The sequence below is a fragment of the Rhinopithecus bieti genome, unplaced genomic scaffold, assembly GCF_001698545.2.
Source record: "Rhinopithecus bieti isolate Rb0 unplaced genomic scaffold, ASM169854v2 scaffold_72467, whole genome shotgun sequence".
NCBI lineage: Eukaryota > Metazoa > Chordata > Mammalia > Primates > Cercopithecidae > Rhinopithecus > Rhinopithecus bieti.
The window spans coordinates 304,803-322,260 of record NW_016826821.1 but is presented as its reverse complement, the minus strand read 5'-3'; the positions used below and the strand labels follow the sequence as shown (position 1 = coordinate 322,260).

At 38.9% G+C, this 17,458-nt stretch overlaps 1 protein-coding gene across 4 annotated transcripts in view; it reads left to right on the top strand.

The window, feature by feature from the left end:
- Positions 1–17,458, top strand: part of USP3 (ubiquitin specific peptidase 3) — a 94,526-nt gene that overhangs the window by 54,035 nt on the left and 23,033 nt on the right. For all 4 annotated transcript variants that reach the window (XM_017863677.1, XM_017863680.1, XM_017863679.1 and 1 more), the window contains 5 exons: positions 1,558–1,641; positions 4,639–4,720; positions 6,127–6,209; positions 7,897–8,010; positions 10,931–11,044. In XM_017863677.1, the coding sequence (XP_017719166.1) occupies positions 1,558–1,641; positions 4,639–4,720; positions 6,127–6,209; positions 7,897–8,010; positions 10,931–11,044 (477 nt within the window). The remainder of the gene's footprint in view (positions 1–1,557; positions 1,642–4,638; positions 4,721–6,126; positions 6,210–7,896; positions 8,011–10,930; positions 11,045–17,458) is intronic.

Sequence of the window (17,458 nt, the reverse complement as noted above, 5' to 3'; positions counted from 1 at the left end):
GACACTGAGTGTTGTTTTATTCAAACTACATGCATGAATTTATACAAACATAAAATGAAAATGTAAGCAGAAATTCGAGTAGAGTAACGATACAATTTCCTTCTTCAGTGAATGCTTAAGGTTTATAGAGGTAGCAAATGTGTTAAGCCCAAATTTACAGACAAAGTAGATCTTATCCTCTTAATATTTGTGCTGAGAGGGAGCAAAAAATTAAAACTTTGCACTAATTTAATTTCTTTATGTGGTTGGTATAAGACCAGTGAAGAATTTTTTTCTCCTGCTGGTAGTACTTTGATAATAGAAAATGGTCCAGGATATAAAAGACTGCTTTTAGCTATTTGTGGAATTGTTGGGAACTGACTTTAGACACTCAGAATATGTTAGAGAAATCTTGATTGACTGCCTGGGTGGTCAGTTAATGAGAGTATGTGTTAAATAATTACATCTATAACATTGTAGTGACAGTTTTCAAAGCATCCACTTAAAATTTTCATTTCTCTGAGTAAAAGACACAAGCATGCTTTTTTGTGTAATCTTTTAAAATTACTTTTCCCCACCTCTTTCTCTCTCTTTCTTTCTGTCTCTTTTTAATAAAATGGTTTTCAGATATAAAATGTTTTTGGGATTCTGCTAGAGATGACCTAATTTCTACTAATTGCTGTGCTTTCACAGTTTTGTTTGCTGAGAACGGCAGTGTTATTTTTATTATTCTTTGGTAGTAATAACAAGTGGCTTCATGCAAAGCTGCATATTCAAAAGAATATCTTAGTGCCAGCTTGTCAGTTGTTTTTGTTAAAATTGGCCTTATCCCAGGAAAAAATTAAATGCTAATGTGTACAAGTTAAAGTTTATATTATGTGTGATTTGTTACATTATTTGCTTATTGTCTTGTAAAACACACAGAGTGTTGGTTTTTAAAAATAGCTTAAATATTTTTCTTCAAAGCACTTATCAATTGCCTGAATGATATAGCCACTGTTTTATACTTTTGTTTTGTAGTGCCTCAGAATGAAAGATCATTCTTCTCAACTCATCTGAATTCAATCTCTTTTAATTACATTCTGTTTAAAATTTGCAGCTTTAACTTTAGTTTTTCTATTCAGATATCCCTACAGGCTAATTACCTTTTCCCTGCTTTTCACTTAAATCTCTCCTCCCCCCAATTCCCCATTAATTTGGGTTGGGAAGTGTTACCTTAAAGCTTTAGGCTTAATGCTACATGGAAAGACTCGGTGCTTTTTATTTCATTTCCATGTATTAGGCACCACTAAAAAGAATATAACACGTGTAGCAGCTTATTTAATTTTCAAAGGAGGAATTGAAGCGCTTTTGAGTAAAAAACGTGAAAAGAAGCTAATGTTCATTGCCTACGTGGCTTTTAAAAAGACTCTTGAAAAACATTCCATTGTGAATTCCAGGTCCTCTTTAAACTTACCACCAGCAGTAACTGCCTGCAGAGCCATGTGATCATCTTGGCAGCAGCCAGGCCTTTTAGTGATTTCATTACTGTGGTTTCCTCAAGCTCTTTACACACACTGATTAATATTTTCCTTGCAGTTATCGCTGTGATGATTTTGTGGTCAATGACACCAAGCTGGGACTGGTACAGAAAGTCAGAGAACACTTACAGAACTTGGAAAAGTAAGTAATAGGCCTTTGGAAAAAGAAGGGTCTAAGAATAGGGTTGAAGTATTTTTTACAATTTTTGAGTGGGGTTTTGTCGATGAGTGTTATAACTTCATGTTTATAATATGATTGAAATGTTGATAAAATAAACCTTGGCTTTGTATATCTAAAACTTGGCCCATAGTTAGTGGTCATAGCTCTGCATTTGTTTTATTTAATATTTGTCATAAACCATATCTAAGTTCCCAAGAACCTGTTGTAAAATTATTACCCAACAATTTATAAGCTACTCAATTTATTTGCAAGGGGAATTTTGAGGGTACAAGGAAAGGGCAGAAAAAGGTGTGAAATCATCATATAGTTACTTTTGATAATAGAAAACCCTTGTCAAATGTATTGTGAGGTCTACTAGGAAGCACTATGATTTATGCATCATTTTTAAGAGAAATTAGGTTTAATGAACATATTGTCCACTTTGCATCTGTGCAATAGCACAGGATCCTAGTTTCTTTTTCTTGCTTGTTAGGGGCAGTTAAATATCACTTGACATTAACAAGGAGCTATGAATACTTTGTCATCATAAAGAAATGAAACTATATGTGAACAGACTTTTCTTGGAATAGTCAAATAGCTTAGTTAGAGAAAACTCACTGGACCCGAGATTGAAGTAATAAACAGAAACCCAGCTAGCCATGCCTTTGAAGCTACAGTGCATAGAAGCATGGCTGTGGAATGACTGCTGACTCAAGTGAAATCTGTGTACATCACACCAAATCATTAAGTGCCATCTAATTTATTTTGGCAGTTGCTGTGTAGAAGGTATTGTGAAAACATGCACAAAGCAGGAATGCCTTAGCAAACTTAAGTGTAAAGCCCATAGAATGTTTCAAAATTGCATACTGAAAGGAAATAACCTAACTTCTTTGAGGGCAATACTGCGTAGTGTTTGTTAAAACCAGACATGTATGTCTCATTGACTAACTAGATTATAAAGCCGATACTGGAAGAATAATGATTTCTTTAAACCAATTAAAGTACTTTAGGTTTAAGTACTTTTTGGTTTGTTGTCTTTTGGCCCTTTTTCAGAGTGCTTCTCTTCTAATTTGATGAGCCCTATCTAGGATTAGAGACAGATACACACAGATCCAAAATATGTAATTTTCTCTGAAATTGTTCACAATAAACATGAAGTCTGAGATTCCTGAAGGAATGTATGTGTAGTATCACTCTTTGGTGTGGTGATGTCATTGTAAAGGTCTTAGTAACTTGGTTATTTGTTATAGAAGTAGGTGGCTACCAGAATATTTTTTCTGCCACTTATGGTTTTCTCTAGGTAAAGACTACCCTCTCAGTCTGAAATAAATTAATCAGAACTAAGTCACAGGGAAAAGAGGGCATTTGGGAACCTGCATGCATTTATACAGTTAGGAAATCTTTTATTTCCATTGACCACTTCATCAGATGAAACGTGTCATAGACCACCTGTCTACACGTCTGCTTGACCCCAGTGAAAAGTCTACCTTACAGTCCATTTCCTATGTTGAAAAACATTACCTAGATTCATTTTTGTGTTTTGCAAACATTGGTTTAATCTGTAGTGGAATTTAGAAACTACGATCATATTTGTGTTTTACTTAACTTTTGACTATTCCACATGCCCTGTGGAGCAGCACTGTCCAGCAGAACTTTCTGCAGCGACAGAAGTGTTCTCTATCCACTCTAATATGGTAACACTAGCCATACTTGGAAAGTGGCTAGTGCAACTCAGACACTGAATTTTAAACTTCAAGTTTAATTAATTTAAATAGCCACATGGAGTGAGTGGCTACTATATTAGATAGCATGGATCTAGAAGATTCTGCATTTTGAGAGTCATTGAGGATAAAATGTAATAACTTACATTTTTAAAAGGCGAAATGCCTTATTGATATAGGGTACAACTGAAAATGAACTCTTAGGCATTATCATAAAGAGCATATATACTATGCTTGTGGTTTACCTTCCCCACTTCACAGAATTTGTGAAGGAATAATTGAACACTATAGCCTATAGAATTGGTCTCTTCATCTTGCAGTTACCAGTACTGTGAGAGAGAAACATACAGTTCTGAAGAATATTTTGAGGTTTGAAGCAACTGTCACTAGTTCTCATGTTTCAAAGACATAATTCATGTGGAAATTCTGTAAGAAAAAATAATTATGTATTTACTTTGGATTAACTTGGTACTTTTAGAAGGTGGGAAAGAATTGGCAGCCTTAAAAGTCTGTTGTTTAACCATAATTTTTACTTCCTTTAGATTAATATGCCTGAGATATAAAAATTTTAACGTGACCTTTTGAAAATAGAAATAACTTTCTGATAAATTTTAAGCAAAATATTTCTTACATCAAGAAAAATTTTGAGTGATTTTAATTCAGAATTTCTGCTCTGATGTGTTTTGGAATGTCCTTTGGTGCATAGCTGCATCTAATGAATGTACATGTGCCTATATTCCTGTAACTTATTTATCATTCCTCAAACTCAGATCATATCCTCATCTATTAAGACAAATGAGCAAAACATGACATCTTTATATCAAAATTAAGAAAGAAATAGCATATGGAGACTTACTGTTAAATTTCAGAACAGTCATGTCAGACCAGGGTTTTCCTTTTGTTGTGAGGAATGAGCCTTCTGCTCTGTGAAGCTTCGCAGTGGGTCAGACAGTGAGAGTGGTGGTGGGGAGTGTCCCACGGGCTGCATCTTCTGGCCAGCTTTGCCAGGAGCAGCATCCAGCCCACCTCTGCTGGAGGAGCGGTGTCTGGCCCACCTCTGCTGGAGGAGCAGTGGGGATTTCCAAGGAAATAGAGTTCCTCAGTTAACTTCAAATACGTGTGGGCCCCAGTGGGCCTGACGAAGCAGTCAGGGAGGTCTCCATGCCCTAGGTCTTGAGGGCAGCTGGAGTTTATTCTTTGACCTGTGGTGTAGCATGCATATATTAATAACTTTTTCACTATCTGCTTGTTTTAATAGCTCAGCTTTCACAGCTGACAGGCATAGGAAAAGAAAACTTTTGGAAAACTCAACACTAAACAGCAAGTTATTAAAAGTAAATGTAAGTAATTAAAATTTATTCAAAAATAAGAGTTAGTTGAGATTTAATCACTGTTTTGTTACAACTCTAACATGTAAAGTTACCTGTTACAGACTTTCTTATAAATGTGTCTTGGATTTGGAATATTTTACACAATGTTTGCCACTTGTACTGTCGATTATTGCTGTGACCCCAGTGAGTCCATCTGTCAGCACCTTCTTCCCATCAGCATTACTGCTGTGCTCCTCTGCCCTAGAAAACAGTTCACTCTTAATACCTGCTCATACTCCTTACTCATCAGAAAACCCAGCCTTCGTTTTTAAGACTAAGTCTTTAGGTTCAGGCAGCTTTTCCTTTTTTTGAGACAGAGTCCTGCTCTGTAGCCCAGGCTGGAGTACAGTGGCGCATTCTTGGCTCACTGGAACCTCCGCCTCCCAGGTTCAAGTGATTCTCCTGCCACAGCCTCTGCCTCCCAAGTAGGTGGGACTACAGGTGCATGCCACCGCGCCTGTCTAATTTTTGTATTTGTATTTTTATATATTCTTTTTTGAGACGGAGTCTCACTCTGTCACCCAGGCTAGAGTGCAGTGGCGTGATCTTGGCTCATTGCAACCTCAGCCTCCTGGGTTCAAGCAATTCTCCTGCCTCAACCTCCCGAGTAGCTGGGATTATGGGTGCACGCCACGCCCGGCTAATTTTTTCTATTTTAGTAGAGACAGAGTTTCACCGTGTTGCCCAGGCTGGTCTCGAACTCCTGAGCTCAGGCAGTCCACCCACCTCAGCCTCCCACAGTGCTAGGATTACAGGCATGAGCCACCACACCCGGCCTTTTTGTATTTTTAGTAGAGACAGAGTTTCCCCATGTTGGCCACGCCGGTCTTGAACTTCTGACCTCAGGTGATCCGCCCACCTCAGCCTCCCAAAGTGATGGATCACAGGGGTGAGGTGCCTGGCCTCAGGCAGCTTTTTAAGATTAATATCCCATTGTTAAGAAAATGCGTATTGGCCATTTATATATGGCTTAGAGTTAAAAGTTTGGGGACAAAAATACTTGGGGCATATATATTTATATTTTCCATTTCTCTTAGTTTTATAGAATCTTAAAAGGCATTAAGTCTTAAATGTTATTTTAAGGATTTCCTGGTTTTTGCATTGTGTACTCCATGGTACTCATTAATGGTGATTTCCTCATAAGCTTTCAATAAGATACTTCCATTTAGAACAACCCCAGGATCAGAAACAGCCTTCTAAAAATATCCAGACATTTATACAGAGACTAGTTTGTTTCAAATATTCATTGGACAGAAAAGGACCAATTCCAAATTGGCTTGGTGCTAGAGTTTCAGAGGCCTTGCCTTAGCTTTGATGTTTGAAACAGTTGGCCTTCCCTTGGCATTACTGATGGCCTCTTCTTGCACCACTTACAGGGAAGCACCACTGCCATTTGTGCCACAGGCCTTCGGAATTTGGGGAACACGTGTTTCATGAACGCCATCCTTCAGTCACTCAGGTAATGCTGCAGTCAGAGCTTAAGCGTCTGACATTAAAGGTTAAGAGCTACAGCTCTGGCTTCCTATCTTGTCTGCCACTAACTCTAGTCATATGGTTTGGGGCAAGATACCTTAATTTCCTGTGCCTTCGTTTCCTCCTCAGTAAAAGTGGGGACAGTAGTTCCTACCTCATGGGGTAGTTGGGAAGATTAAATAATGTAATTTGTCTGACGTACTTAACAGCAGTGTCCAGCAGTGAATAGTTGTTTGCGGTTATTTCCAGTTGCTTCTTGAATAGGCTGGAACTGAGATCAGCAAACTTTTTCTGTGAAAGGCCTGATAGTAAACATTTTAGTATTTCAGGCTACAGTCTCTCTCACATATTCCCCCACCACCCTGCCCTTTATTAAAACAACACTTTAGGCCTGGATGCAGTGGCTCATGCCTGTAATCCCAGCACTTTTGGAGGCTGAGGCGGGCAGATCACCTGAAGTCAGGAGTTCTAGACCAGCCTGGCCAACATAGTGAAACCCCGTCTCTACTAAAAATACAAAAATTAGCTGGGCGTGGTGGCGTGTGCCTCTAGTCCCAGCTACTTGGGAGGCTGAGGCAGGAGAATCACTTGAACCCAGGAGGTGGAGGTTGCAGTGAGCCAAGATGGTGCCACTACACTCCAGCCTAGGTGACAAAGTGAGACTCTGCCTCCAAAATAAATAAATTAATTAAATAAAACAACACTTTAAAAATGTAAAACTCGCTTTAAGAGCTGCGTGGTGGAGGGCTAGATTTGGCCTGTGGGCCACAGTTTGCAGACCCTGGATTACAGAGAACCTTGTTCAAAGAGCTTATTTCAGTCATTAGTTGAGTCTTAACCCATTTATGCCAGAGGTTGCAATTTTTTTGTATGAAAAATCAGACCTTGGTGATGACCTTGAGCAGTAAGATATAAATAACTCCCAGAAGCTTAGCATTCCAATAATGGAACACTAGGCATAAATAGGTTAATCAAGGTCATAAGATGAGATGTCTTCAAAATATGAGACAAGTAGTAAAAATAAAATAGTCAACAAGGCTGATCTAAGTTTTGTAGAATAAATTATTTTGAAAGTTGCATACTTTTAGATTTTAATGAGACATCAAAGGCCAGAATAAATGATCTTCCAAGGAAGGCATGTTTGCTGATAAGAAGCGGAAGGCATGTTTGATCTCTCTTGGAAGGCACTGCCTCTCAGCTTACCTCTTCTTGCTCGAAGAGGAAATTATAGTTACTACCGAATTCTCCTTATGATTCTGTACAGTGTATCAAAATAATATGGTCAGTTTCATGGTTTGTTTTTATTTGAGGAAATTATTGAATACCTGGAAACAAGCAACTGTAAAGAAAGAAATGGTGACCACCTATAACTGGAGGGAAAATTGGGGATTTTTTTGAAAAGGGATTTTGTTTTCAGTTCTTTGTTTTTGTTTTTTGTTTTTTACAAAGTCATCTGTCCTATACTATTTTTCTAGAAAGGAATTGATCTTCTTTTACAGTATCCAAAAGCAAGAAAGCTGGCTTTTAGAGCAAAGAAGATTTGCATGTGATATACATTTAAACTATAGGACAATGAAAAATTGCTATTTCAAAATGTGTATGTAGGGCTTCATCAACTTTCTTTACAGTCCTATTCTTTTCTTTTAAAATATTTTCCCTTCCTTTTAAAATAGTAACATTGAGCAGTTTTGCTGTTATTTCAAAGAACTGCCCGCTGTGGAGTTAAGGAATGGGAAAACAGCAGGAAGGCGGACATACCACACCAGGAGCCAAGGGGATAACAATGTGTGAGTTGCAAGAATATGTCCTTTTGGCTTTGAGTTACAAAACAAATTACTCTCACTGGTGATTTCCATTGTATTATGTGAGCTAACAGGCACATGCCTTAAAAAAAAAAAATCTTCTAAAAATTGTGTTTAAGTATCTAGCTGGCAGTCTTAATAACTGTTGGAATTCCGGCCCGGCATGGTGGCTCACACCTGTAATCCCAGCACTTTGGGAGGCTGAGGTGGGTGGATCACTTGAGGTCAGTCAAGACTAGCCTGGTCAACATGGTGAAACCCCATCTCTACTAAATATACAAAAATTAGCTGGGTTTGGTGGTGGGCGCCTGTAGTCCCAGCTACTCGGGAGGCTGAGGCGGGAGAATTGCTTGAACCCAAGAGGCAGAGCTTGCAGTGAGCCGAGATTGCGCCACTGCACTCCACCCTGGGTGACAGAGCGAGATGCCATCTCAAAAAAAAAAAAAAAAAAAACTTGTTGGGATTCTTTTATTTACCATAACAGGAGGGATAAATTTAGCATTCTGCTTATTGACTACAGATTTGGGCATTGAAGAATTGGCATTTAGATGTGAAATGCAGTTCTACGTGTAGGCGACGATGAATCTCATTAGTCCCTGTGAACTCATTTGTCTCACAGTGTTAGGTAATCCTGTCTTGGATACTGAAATTAATTTGTAGTCAACAAATTAGTTGTGGGGGAATAAAGTCAATTTTTGGTTGATACAGAGAGGGGGAAAAAACGGACAAGTGCTCATTAAGAACAAGTCCTGTATCCTCATTTGGTGTAGACCTCCGTTATTTGTGGTTCAGAAGATCTATCATTATGACAATTGTAGGGGCACATTTTCGTGTCTTAACTTTACAGCTCTTTTTTCAGAAGGACTGTGGTTCATACTCCTTATGTATTTAATGTTTTCTCTGTCTGCCCCTCCACTTCCACACACTCCCATTCTCACTCATTCTGAAGGACCATCCTGTGATTTGACACTGTCCTGCCTTGGTGGCTGAGGGAGAGTAGGACTCAACATGTCAGAATGATGGGCAGTAGGGCCAGAGTCACAGTGCAGGGAAACTAGAAAGCCAAGCGTGGAGCAGGGCTGGAATGACATCACTGCAAGTGGTGTTTGAAGGGAGTTTCCTTCACAGCAGCATCTAGGATGAGTTGAAAGTGCCTGCTTTCAAGGAGGCTTTGCACTCTACAGTAATCAGGTCAGAGGGGACAGCAGTGAAACAGCAGAAAAAATACATGTGTATGAGTTAAGAGAAGAATTAGTAGTACTTGATATATTTGTGTCATGCAGGGTTGAGTTTCAGACTGCAGAAATTGCCTTTGGCTGATTTAGGCAGAAAAGGTATTTACTGCAGGGATATTGGTGAGCTAATCATAATGGGTGAGTGAAAAATCAGGTCTGGAGTCCGAGGCAGCAGCACCGCAGTCACAGTCACCCCACAGAACTGTCCTGTAAGGCCGCCACTGCCTCTGGTGCCCAGCACAGCAGCAGAGTTCCTGTTACCAGCACTGCTGGAGATGGGTGCTGGCGGACGTGGCCATGCTGCTGCCCTGCACTCCGGATGATGCTCTTTGCCCCCACTGCTACCAGAGAGGATTTGGTGCTGTCCCTTCTTCTTTGTGTCACTAACTCCTGCTTTGGATGGGCAGAGCCCAGGCTGTGTACCTGTGCTCTGACTGCAAGGGAGCCTGAGAAGGCAAGTGTCTGGCTGTTTAGCTTCAGAAGTGGGAGGCAAACTCTTAAAAGTGGGGATTCTCCAACATAGGAAGAGGGTTCAAGTACAAGTACTAGGAAGTCAAAAATATGATTTGTATTCCAGGGTCCTACGTGATCGTGAGGGTTGAGAAAGAAGATACTGAGATTCTCTGAGATATCAATCAAGTATCCAAAAATATGGTGCTTATATTGACAGCTATGGAAGTTGAAGTTGAGTTGGATCAGTTTAGCCACAGGTGTAGAAAACCAGAGTTAAGTGACTTAAACATCCATGGTTTGTTTCCTCACATAAAAGTCAGAGGCTGTCTGTCCAGGGTAGTTTGACAAAGCCATCTGGCTCCTCCTGGCTTTCTGTTCCACCAACCTCCGGAAGCCCTATCCATCCACATAGTCCACCGTGGTGCTGGGGCTCCCCAACTCCGTCCCCATCCCTAGCAGGAAGAAGGAAAGGATTAATATAGGACTACTCTTCTTTTTAAGACATTTCCCGGAATTTGGACACACTCAGTTTTTTATTTTGAGAGTTTATATGCCCAGGAAAAAAATGAGAGTTCTATTCCTATGCGAGAAGAAGAGTGTGGATATTGAGTGATAGGAGGGTGTACAGAGAGCAGTAGATGCTGGAGCAGGTCAGTGCACATAGAGGTGAAAGTGACAAGAGGACCTCCAGCAGAAAATTCTTGCTGGAAACTGGAGAAGTTTACATAAAAATAGTCATGAGAAAATCTGACTTTTGGAGTTGAGGGTCACTGGTGGAGAGCCAAGTGGTGAAGGTTTGTGACACAGGCTGGAGTCTGGGGGTGCTAGTGAGTAGCAAGAAGGACAAGGCAGGAGGGGAGAAAGAGAGCTGAATGCTTGTTTTGCATTTTGAAAATGTACATTCTTAAGTAATTTGGCCTATAACTCACCCAGTGCTGTATTGTTTGCTTGCATGTTTGACTCAGAGTGTAGAAATACGGCAGTGCATTGGCACACTCAGAGTTAACCATATGGTTACAAATTAGCTTTGTCAGAATTACTGCTACTTATATGGGTTTTTGAGATGCTCTTACTTATTTTTCAGACTTTCTTCAGAAAAGACCAAATCCTTTTTAAGTGTTCATTTTGTATGTATTATGCATTTTAGACGAGTGGACGCTGTGTTGAAATTGTAGCCTCTCACTAATCTGAGGGCACTGTCCTTTCCTCTTTTGCAGGTCTTTGGTAGAAGAGTTTAGAAAGACACTCTGTGCTTTATGGCAAGGCAGCCAGACTGCATTTAGCCCAGAGTCCTTATTTTATGTTGTTTGGAAGATTATGCCAAACTTTAGGTAAGTATTATTTAAAGAAAGGTATTTTAAACATTAATATTAGTGTCTATACTGTTCCTGAAACAATTCCTGATGAAGTGGTTGTATTCTAAATATTCTAAATATTCTAAATACTTAACACTGGTTTGGTGTTTTTTCTTTTTAAGAAGAGTAGAAATCGAATACATCTGACTAAACAAATGTGTTTATTTAAATAATAGACTGTAGAAAAGTCTTTAACAAGAGGTGGGTTATTTTGTTGCTATAAACATAAAGCCCTTATAAATAACTTATGTGCACTAGGAAAAGATACTGGACAAAATTTCCTCAATCCTTTCACAATGTAGAATAATTATAATCACACACTGTCTTGTTATTCCAGCTAAAAAAATTAATATGATCAGTAAAAGTGCGTGGTATTATATGAACTGTTCGGAGCTGAGTTTGGAAGCTCTGGGAAGGCTGTTGTCAAGGGCCTGGGACACACTCTCTAGAAGGCGGCTGTGCCACATCCTGGTGTGGCCAGAGAGCTGCTGTGGTGCCTGTGCTTTCTGTCTCGCCTCACTTGAGCAAAATACACCTCTGCTGTACACCTAGCTGTCAGAGGAGTCTCCTGCCTCTTCTCGTAGGCCTGTCATCCCTGTAGGGATTCGGATGATGGCAGCTTTGAGGCACTGCAGGTGTTTGACAGCAGCCTTGGCCACCTTCTGCCCGTTTTACCCTTCTGAAGCAAGTCATGGTTCTTACTAGTTACGATTTTGGCACCTAATGTACATCCTTTCTCCTTTTTTAAAAAAAAAAAAACACCATGCTGTAGTAAACTTAGCGATCTTTCTTGCGCTATTGCCTAAAAAGATGTATTGTTAATATAGAGATATATTTAAAAGGTAATTAACTTCAAAGGACTTTAAATTGTTGCCTTGCTAAAAAGTCTAGCCTTAAGGATCTGACGTAACTAAAGTTAACCATAGTCTTTGTTTTGAAAGAAACTCCTTTTATGTTTCATACCATTTAAATCTCCTCTCAGGAAAGACATAAGAATTTGAGAATGTCTTGACTCTTAAGTATGAAAGGTAGGAATGACAGTTAAGTTACCACTAGTCAGGTCTGGACCTAATAAAAAAAATTTTAACATAATCACCTGGTAGACTCTTGACAGAGGTTTAGTCTTTGTGTTTTATTATTACATAATAATAGTTTCCATTTATTGAATGCCTGCTGTGTGCCACCCACTGGGTGTTTTATATCTGGTCTCCATTAAAAAACAAGCAAGAACACAATTCCAGTCAAGGCAGGAAATATTGCCCCCATTTTAGAGGAGACAAAACTGAGACAGAGAGGAGAAGCAACTTGTTTAAGCTTATGCGTCTAGTAGGGTAATGACCAAAATTAGAGTCCAGGTGTTTGTGGAGTTGGCGAATAATAGACGTGTTGACAATGATTTGCCCACATACCTTGAACAAGTCCCATTAACTAATTTGATACTGTTTTCTTAATCCCCATGGTGACCAAGGTCCCTCATTCTTGAAAGCTTAGAAACATTATATTTTATACAGTAGAAATCTGCTTTTCCTGTACATCTTTCCACATCTCTGTCCTTTCTAGCTTATGTAGCCCAGCTGTGAGCATGATTTAGTTTTTAGCTGTTTCATTTTCATATTGGAATATTCCTACTGATGAAGGAATAAGGAAACCAGGCTGAGGAATTTAGCACGTGAGTCTCTGGGGAAGATTTCAGATATACATGAACTCTTCCATTTCTTTAATGGCTGATGAGAATAGGGTAATTTGGTATTCTTAGCTGGCTTGCTCTTAGTGCTGCAATAATTGAGATTGTTCCCCATTTTTATATAATCAAAGAACAGTTTTTCTCTTGGTCAGATCTAGATCTTGAGATTATATCATGGACAAAGCTTTAGTGCAGGGTCACTGCACAGTGCCCAGGTGTGAGGCAGGGAGATGGGGCTTGCTTTTTACAGCTCTTACTCTATGAGGTATGCAGGTAAGATTCTTATAACATGCCTGTGTGTAAGTGCATGAATCTTGATTTATGTTTATTTTTAATCCCAAAGGAATGTTTTTTAGGTTTAAAAAGCCCATTTTCCTTGGTTAACACATGACAGTGTCTAGCGAACTTGATCCTTTGGGATGAAATATGAGGACCCTGAAATACAAACATGCATGTAGAAGTAGAAACATCTTTCATCTATTAAATACACAAATATATATACATACACACACCCCCAAAACACACACCCTCAATGTAATCAGCAGCTTTGGATAGAGAAATCATTAAGCCTATTCTTTTTTCCCCACTGAAACTAAAAGCCAGTTACCTAGCAGGGAAAATTTTCTTGAAGTTTTGACCTTTTCCAACATACATATGTACTTACCACACTTCTTTTGATTTCTCAGTATGTTCAGCTCTTTCTGTCCTTTTGCTTTTCATAAAATACTTTAAAGTGTATTTTTTTAAATAGGCAAAAACATGTGGTTCAGAATTCAAAAGGTAACAAAAGAATATGCAGTGAATGTTTTATTCTGTTCCCTAGCCATTCATTCTGTTTTCTGGAAGCAACCATAGTTACTAGAGTTTTCTGTATCCTTTCAGATGTTGTGTGTACATATCCAGGCAAGTGTGTGTATGTGTGTTTATGGAATTTTTAACGTAATTGGTGATGTATCATGTTTGTCCCTCCTTTGAGATGATTCACATACTAGTATACAAACAGCTTCCTCAGACCATTTTCTAGTTCTATCATCATTTGTGTCCAAGTCCCTCCCAGTGGCTCTATGGACTGTTTCTAGTCTTTGCTGTTCTAAACAGTGCTACAGTGAGTAGTCTTTTACATACACGTGCAGGTATCTAAGAGAGAAAGTGCTGGGCTCAAGGAAATGTGCTTCTGTAATTTTGATAGTCTTTTTTGCTTGACTTTGTCACTCCTTGCTTTTCTTAACACAGCTCTGTCTTGCTGCTTTGTTGTCTCTGTATGTCATGTGCTTCTTCTGCCCACAGCATTTGCCTTGTGGTCCCTATCTCTTTGTCTAGGGTCCTGGTTAAAGCTAACACTCTTCAGGAAAGTCTCTTGATGATTCAAATCAGGTCTTTCTGTACAGTCTGATTTAATATATTTGCCTTGACTTCCCAAGATGAAACTTTATTTTTTTAATCAGTTATTGTTATAATTAATGTTTTAAAATGATGCGTAAGCATTGAAACATAATTCTTATGTTTGCTTGCTCTTCAGGTTTATAGACAATGTAAAGGATTTTTGTAGACAAAAAATAGATCTTTGCATGTGATGCTTTTTTTTTTTTTTTTTGAGTCCCTCTTTATAGCCCAGACTGGAGTGCAGTGGCATGATCTGGGCTCACTGCAATCTCTGCCTCCTGGGTTCAAGTGATTCTCCTGCCTCAGCCTCCCAAGTAGCTGGGATTACAGGCATGCACCACCGTGCCTAGCTAATTTTTTTGTATTTTTAATAGAGATGGGGTTTCACTATGTTGGCCAGGCTGGTCTCGAACTCCTGACTTCGTGATCCACCTGCCTTGGCCTCCCAGAGTGCTGGGATTACTGTCATGACCCACAATGCCTGGCCACGTGTGATACTTTAACTAAAGTTTTATTTAACAATAGTCTTTTTGGGATATTTGTAAAAATTTTTTAAAATACTATTCTGCTGATATTTTATATCTAAACCATTTTCATTCTTGTAGTCAAGAATTTTGATATTGTATTAGTGTGTGTGTTTGTAAACACAAGTTCATTTGTGTTCATTTTTGTCATTTTGTTTTCTGGTGTTTTTGTTTTGAGGAAACTCAGTCATGATTGCTGCCAAATACTGAGTAGGAATACGTTTAACTTACTTGCAGATATTTTGGCCAAAACAACAACTTTAGAATTCTTTTTTTAATGTCAACGATATTTTAAATATGAGCAGAACCTAAAATTCTAATGTATCTTAGGTATTTTAGATGATACATATGTATATGTCTTTCTACATACAATATATACAGATTATATACTGGTACTGCGGAGACACAGAATAGTCAGTAATGTGCAGGCATGTCACAGTTAAGTATGTGGTGGGATCACATGAGTCATTTTATGTGTCTATATTCTGAGATGTTAATTTCTTTATTTGGAACATCTGCTTTTCACACTCAAGCAGGTGCAAAGTAACATTTTATTTAATTTTTTTGTTTGTTTTTGAGACAGTCTCACTCTGTTGCCTGGGCTGGAGTGCAGTGGCACAATCTCAGCTCACTGCAACCTCTGCCTCCCAGGTTCAAGTTATTCTTCTGCCTCAGCCTCCCGAGTAATTGGAATTACAGGCGTGCACCACCATGCCCGGGTAATTTGTGTTTTTTAGTAGACGGGGTTTCGCCATGTTGGCCAGGCTGGTCTCAAACTGCTGACCTTAGGTGATTCATCTGCCTCAGCCTAGCAAAGTGCTGGGATTACAGGCATGAGCCACCACACCCGGCTTAATCATTTTTTATTGGAACATTTATTTGTCTTTAAGATTTGGGGAAATCTGGTTTGTAGTCATTGTGCCAAAACCTTGTGAAGAGACAGTTGCTGTGTGTTCCTGTACACTGTGCTTCAGCAGTGTTCAGAATGGATGGTTCAAGACCTTTTAGGCTTTCTGTGTTTGCAGCGTGCTCTCTCCCCAAGTGATTTCTCACAGCATCCTCATGACAGATTTAGGAGAAGGAGGTAATCTTTGTCTGACGTGACAAATGAGAGAAGGGACAGTGTTAAAATTGGAGCCACAGTTGGCCGGGTGTGGTGGCTCACGCCTGTAATCCCAGCACTTTGGGAGGCCAAGGCAGGCAGATCACGAGGTCAGGAGATCGAGACCATCCTGGTCAACATGGTGAAACCCCGTCTCTACTAAAAATACAAAAATTAGCTGGGCGTGGTGGTGCGTGCCTGTAATCCCAGCTACTTGGGAGCTGAGTGAGGCAGGAGAATCCCTTGAACCAAGGCGTCGGAGGTTGCAGTGAGCCAAGATGGCGCCATTGCATTCCAGCCTGGCAACAGAGCGAGTCTCCATCTAAAAAACAAAAAAAATTGGAGCCACAGTTACTTGCGTCTGTTTTCTTTTCTCCTGTATTTCTGGTCTGTCAGAGAGACACTAGTTGGTTCTTCATAAATGCATTTCCTCACTAATTCTCAAACAGCTGTTTGGGTGACATTGCTGAAAAACGTATATAAAACATAAACACAGCACCCAAATGTGAGGATGTTTCCTTTAACATGATTATAAAATAAGAGAAACTGAAGTTTTACCACAGAGTAAATTCTGAAGCCCAGTTGTACAATTAGGAAATGATTGACAAGATAATTAAAGTTTGTTGAATTTAACATACTAAATAAAATATTTATTAAGGCTTTCAGATAAGTCAGTGAAGTTATACATTTAAATGTTTAGAAAGAGAATTGTAAATGTCTCTTTAGAAATAATTAGAAAAAGTTCCAGTCTTAGCAGCAGGGAGTGTTCTCTGGTAAAATTCACAAGTTGAAATAGACTCACAACCTACCTGTATAGGATAGCTGAGTGTTTCATGATCTCATGTAAAGATGTGTTTGTAATGGTATAGAAAACACTAGAAAATAATGCATTTTGATATAAGAGAATCATGGTATGGTTGGACACATACATTAATGTACATGAGGCACATTGTTTTGTAAAATGGGATGCGCTTGTGTTCACTTGATGAAAATACAAATTGGTATAGCTATAAGGTGCTGGTTTTCATGATACATTTTAGGAAAATTATGACTTAGATATTAGGTTATTTTGGGGAGAGAAGGAAATTTTTTTGTAAGTGATAGAATTTCAGATATTATAACTTAAACTACTAATCTTTGAGTCATGAAAATAATGGATATTGTATTAAATAAGTTTAAGGCACCTCCTTAGATATACAAAGGAACTACCAACTTTGAATGCTTTTGGCTGAATTTTAACATTTTTATTGATAAGCCTTAGAAGAAGTACTTGAACATATATATTGATATTTAGTTGCCAGATAGTTTAGAAAAAGCTATAGTGAAATGCCAGAGTAACTTCTGACTTGAAGTTCCACAGTTCAATTTTTTTAGGGAGATTGTTTTCATAATTTATAATTTCCAGGAAAAGGGGAAAATATATATTGACAGAAACTCTGGTTGGAAGAAATTTTGTTTGTGGAACCACTGCCTGGAAGAGTAGTGGGAGTTGTGAATCTTCAGACCAGAAAAACTTAATGATTTAGATTAAAGAGAACCTTCCATGTTGGCAAAATGTAGACAGAAGTCTTTTTTATTTTAGTTTTATAAAAGTACTTTAGGCCGGGCACGGTGGCTCAAGCCTGTAATCCCAGCACTTTGGGAGGCCGAGACGGGGCGGATCATGAGGTCAGGAGATCGAGACCATCCTGGCTAAC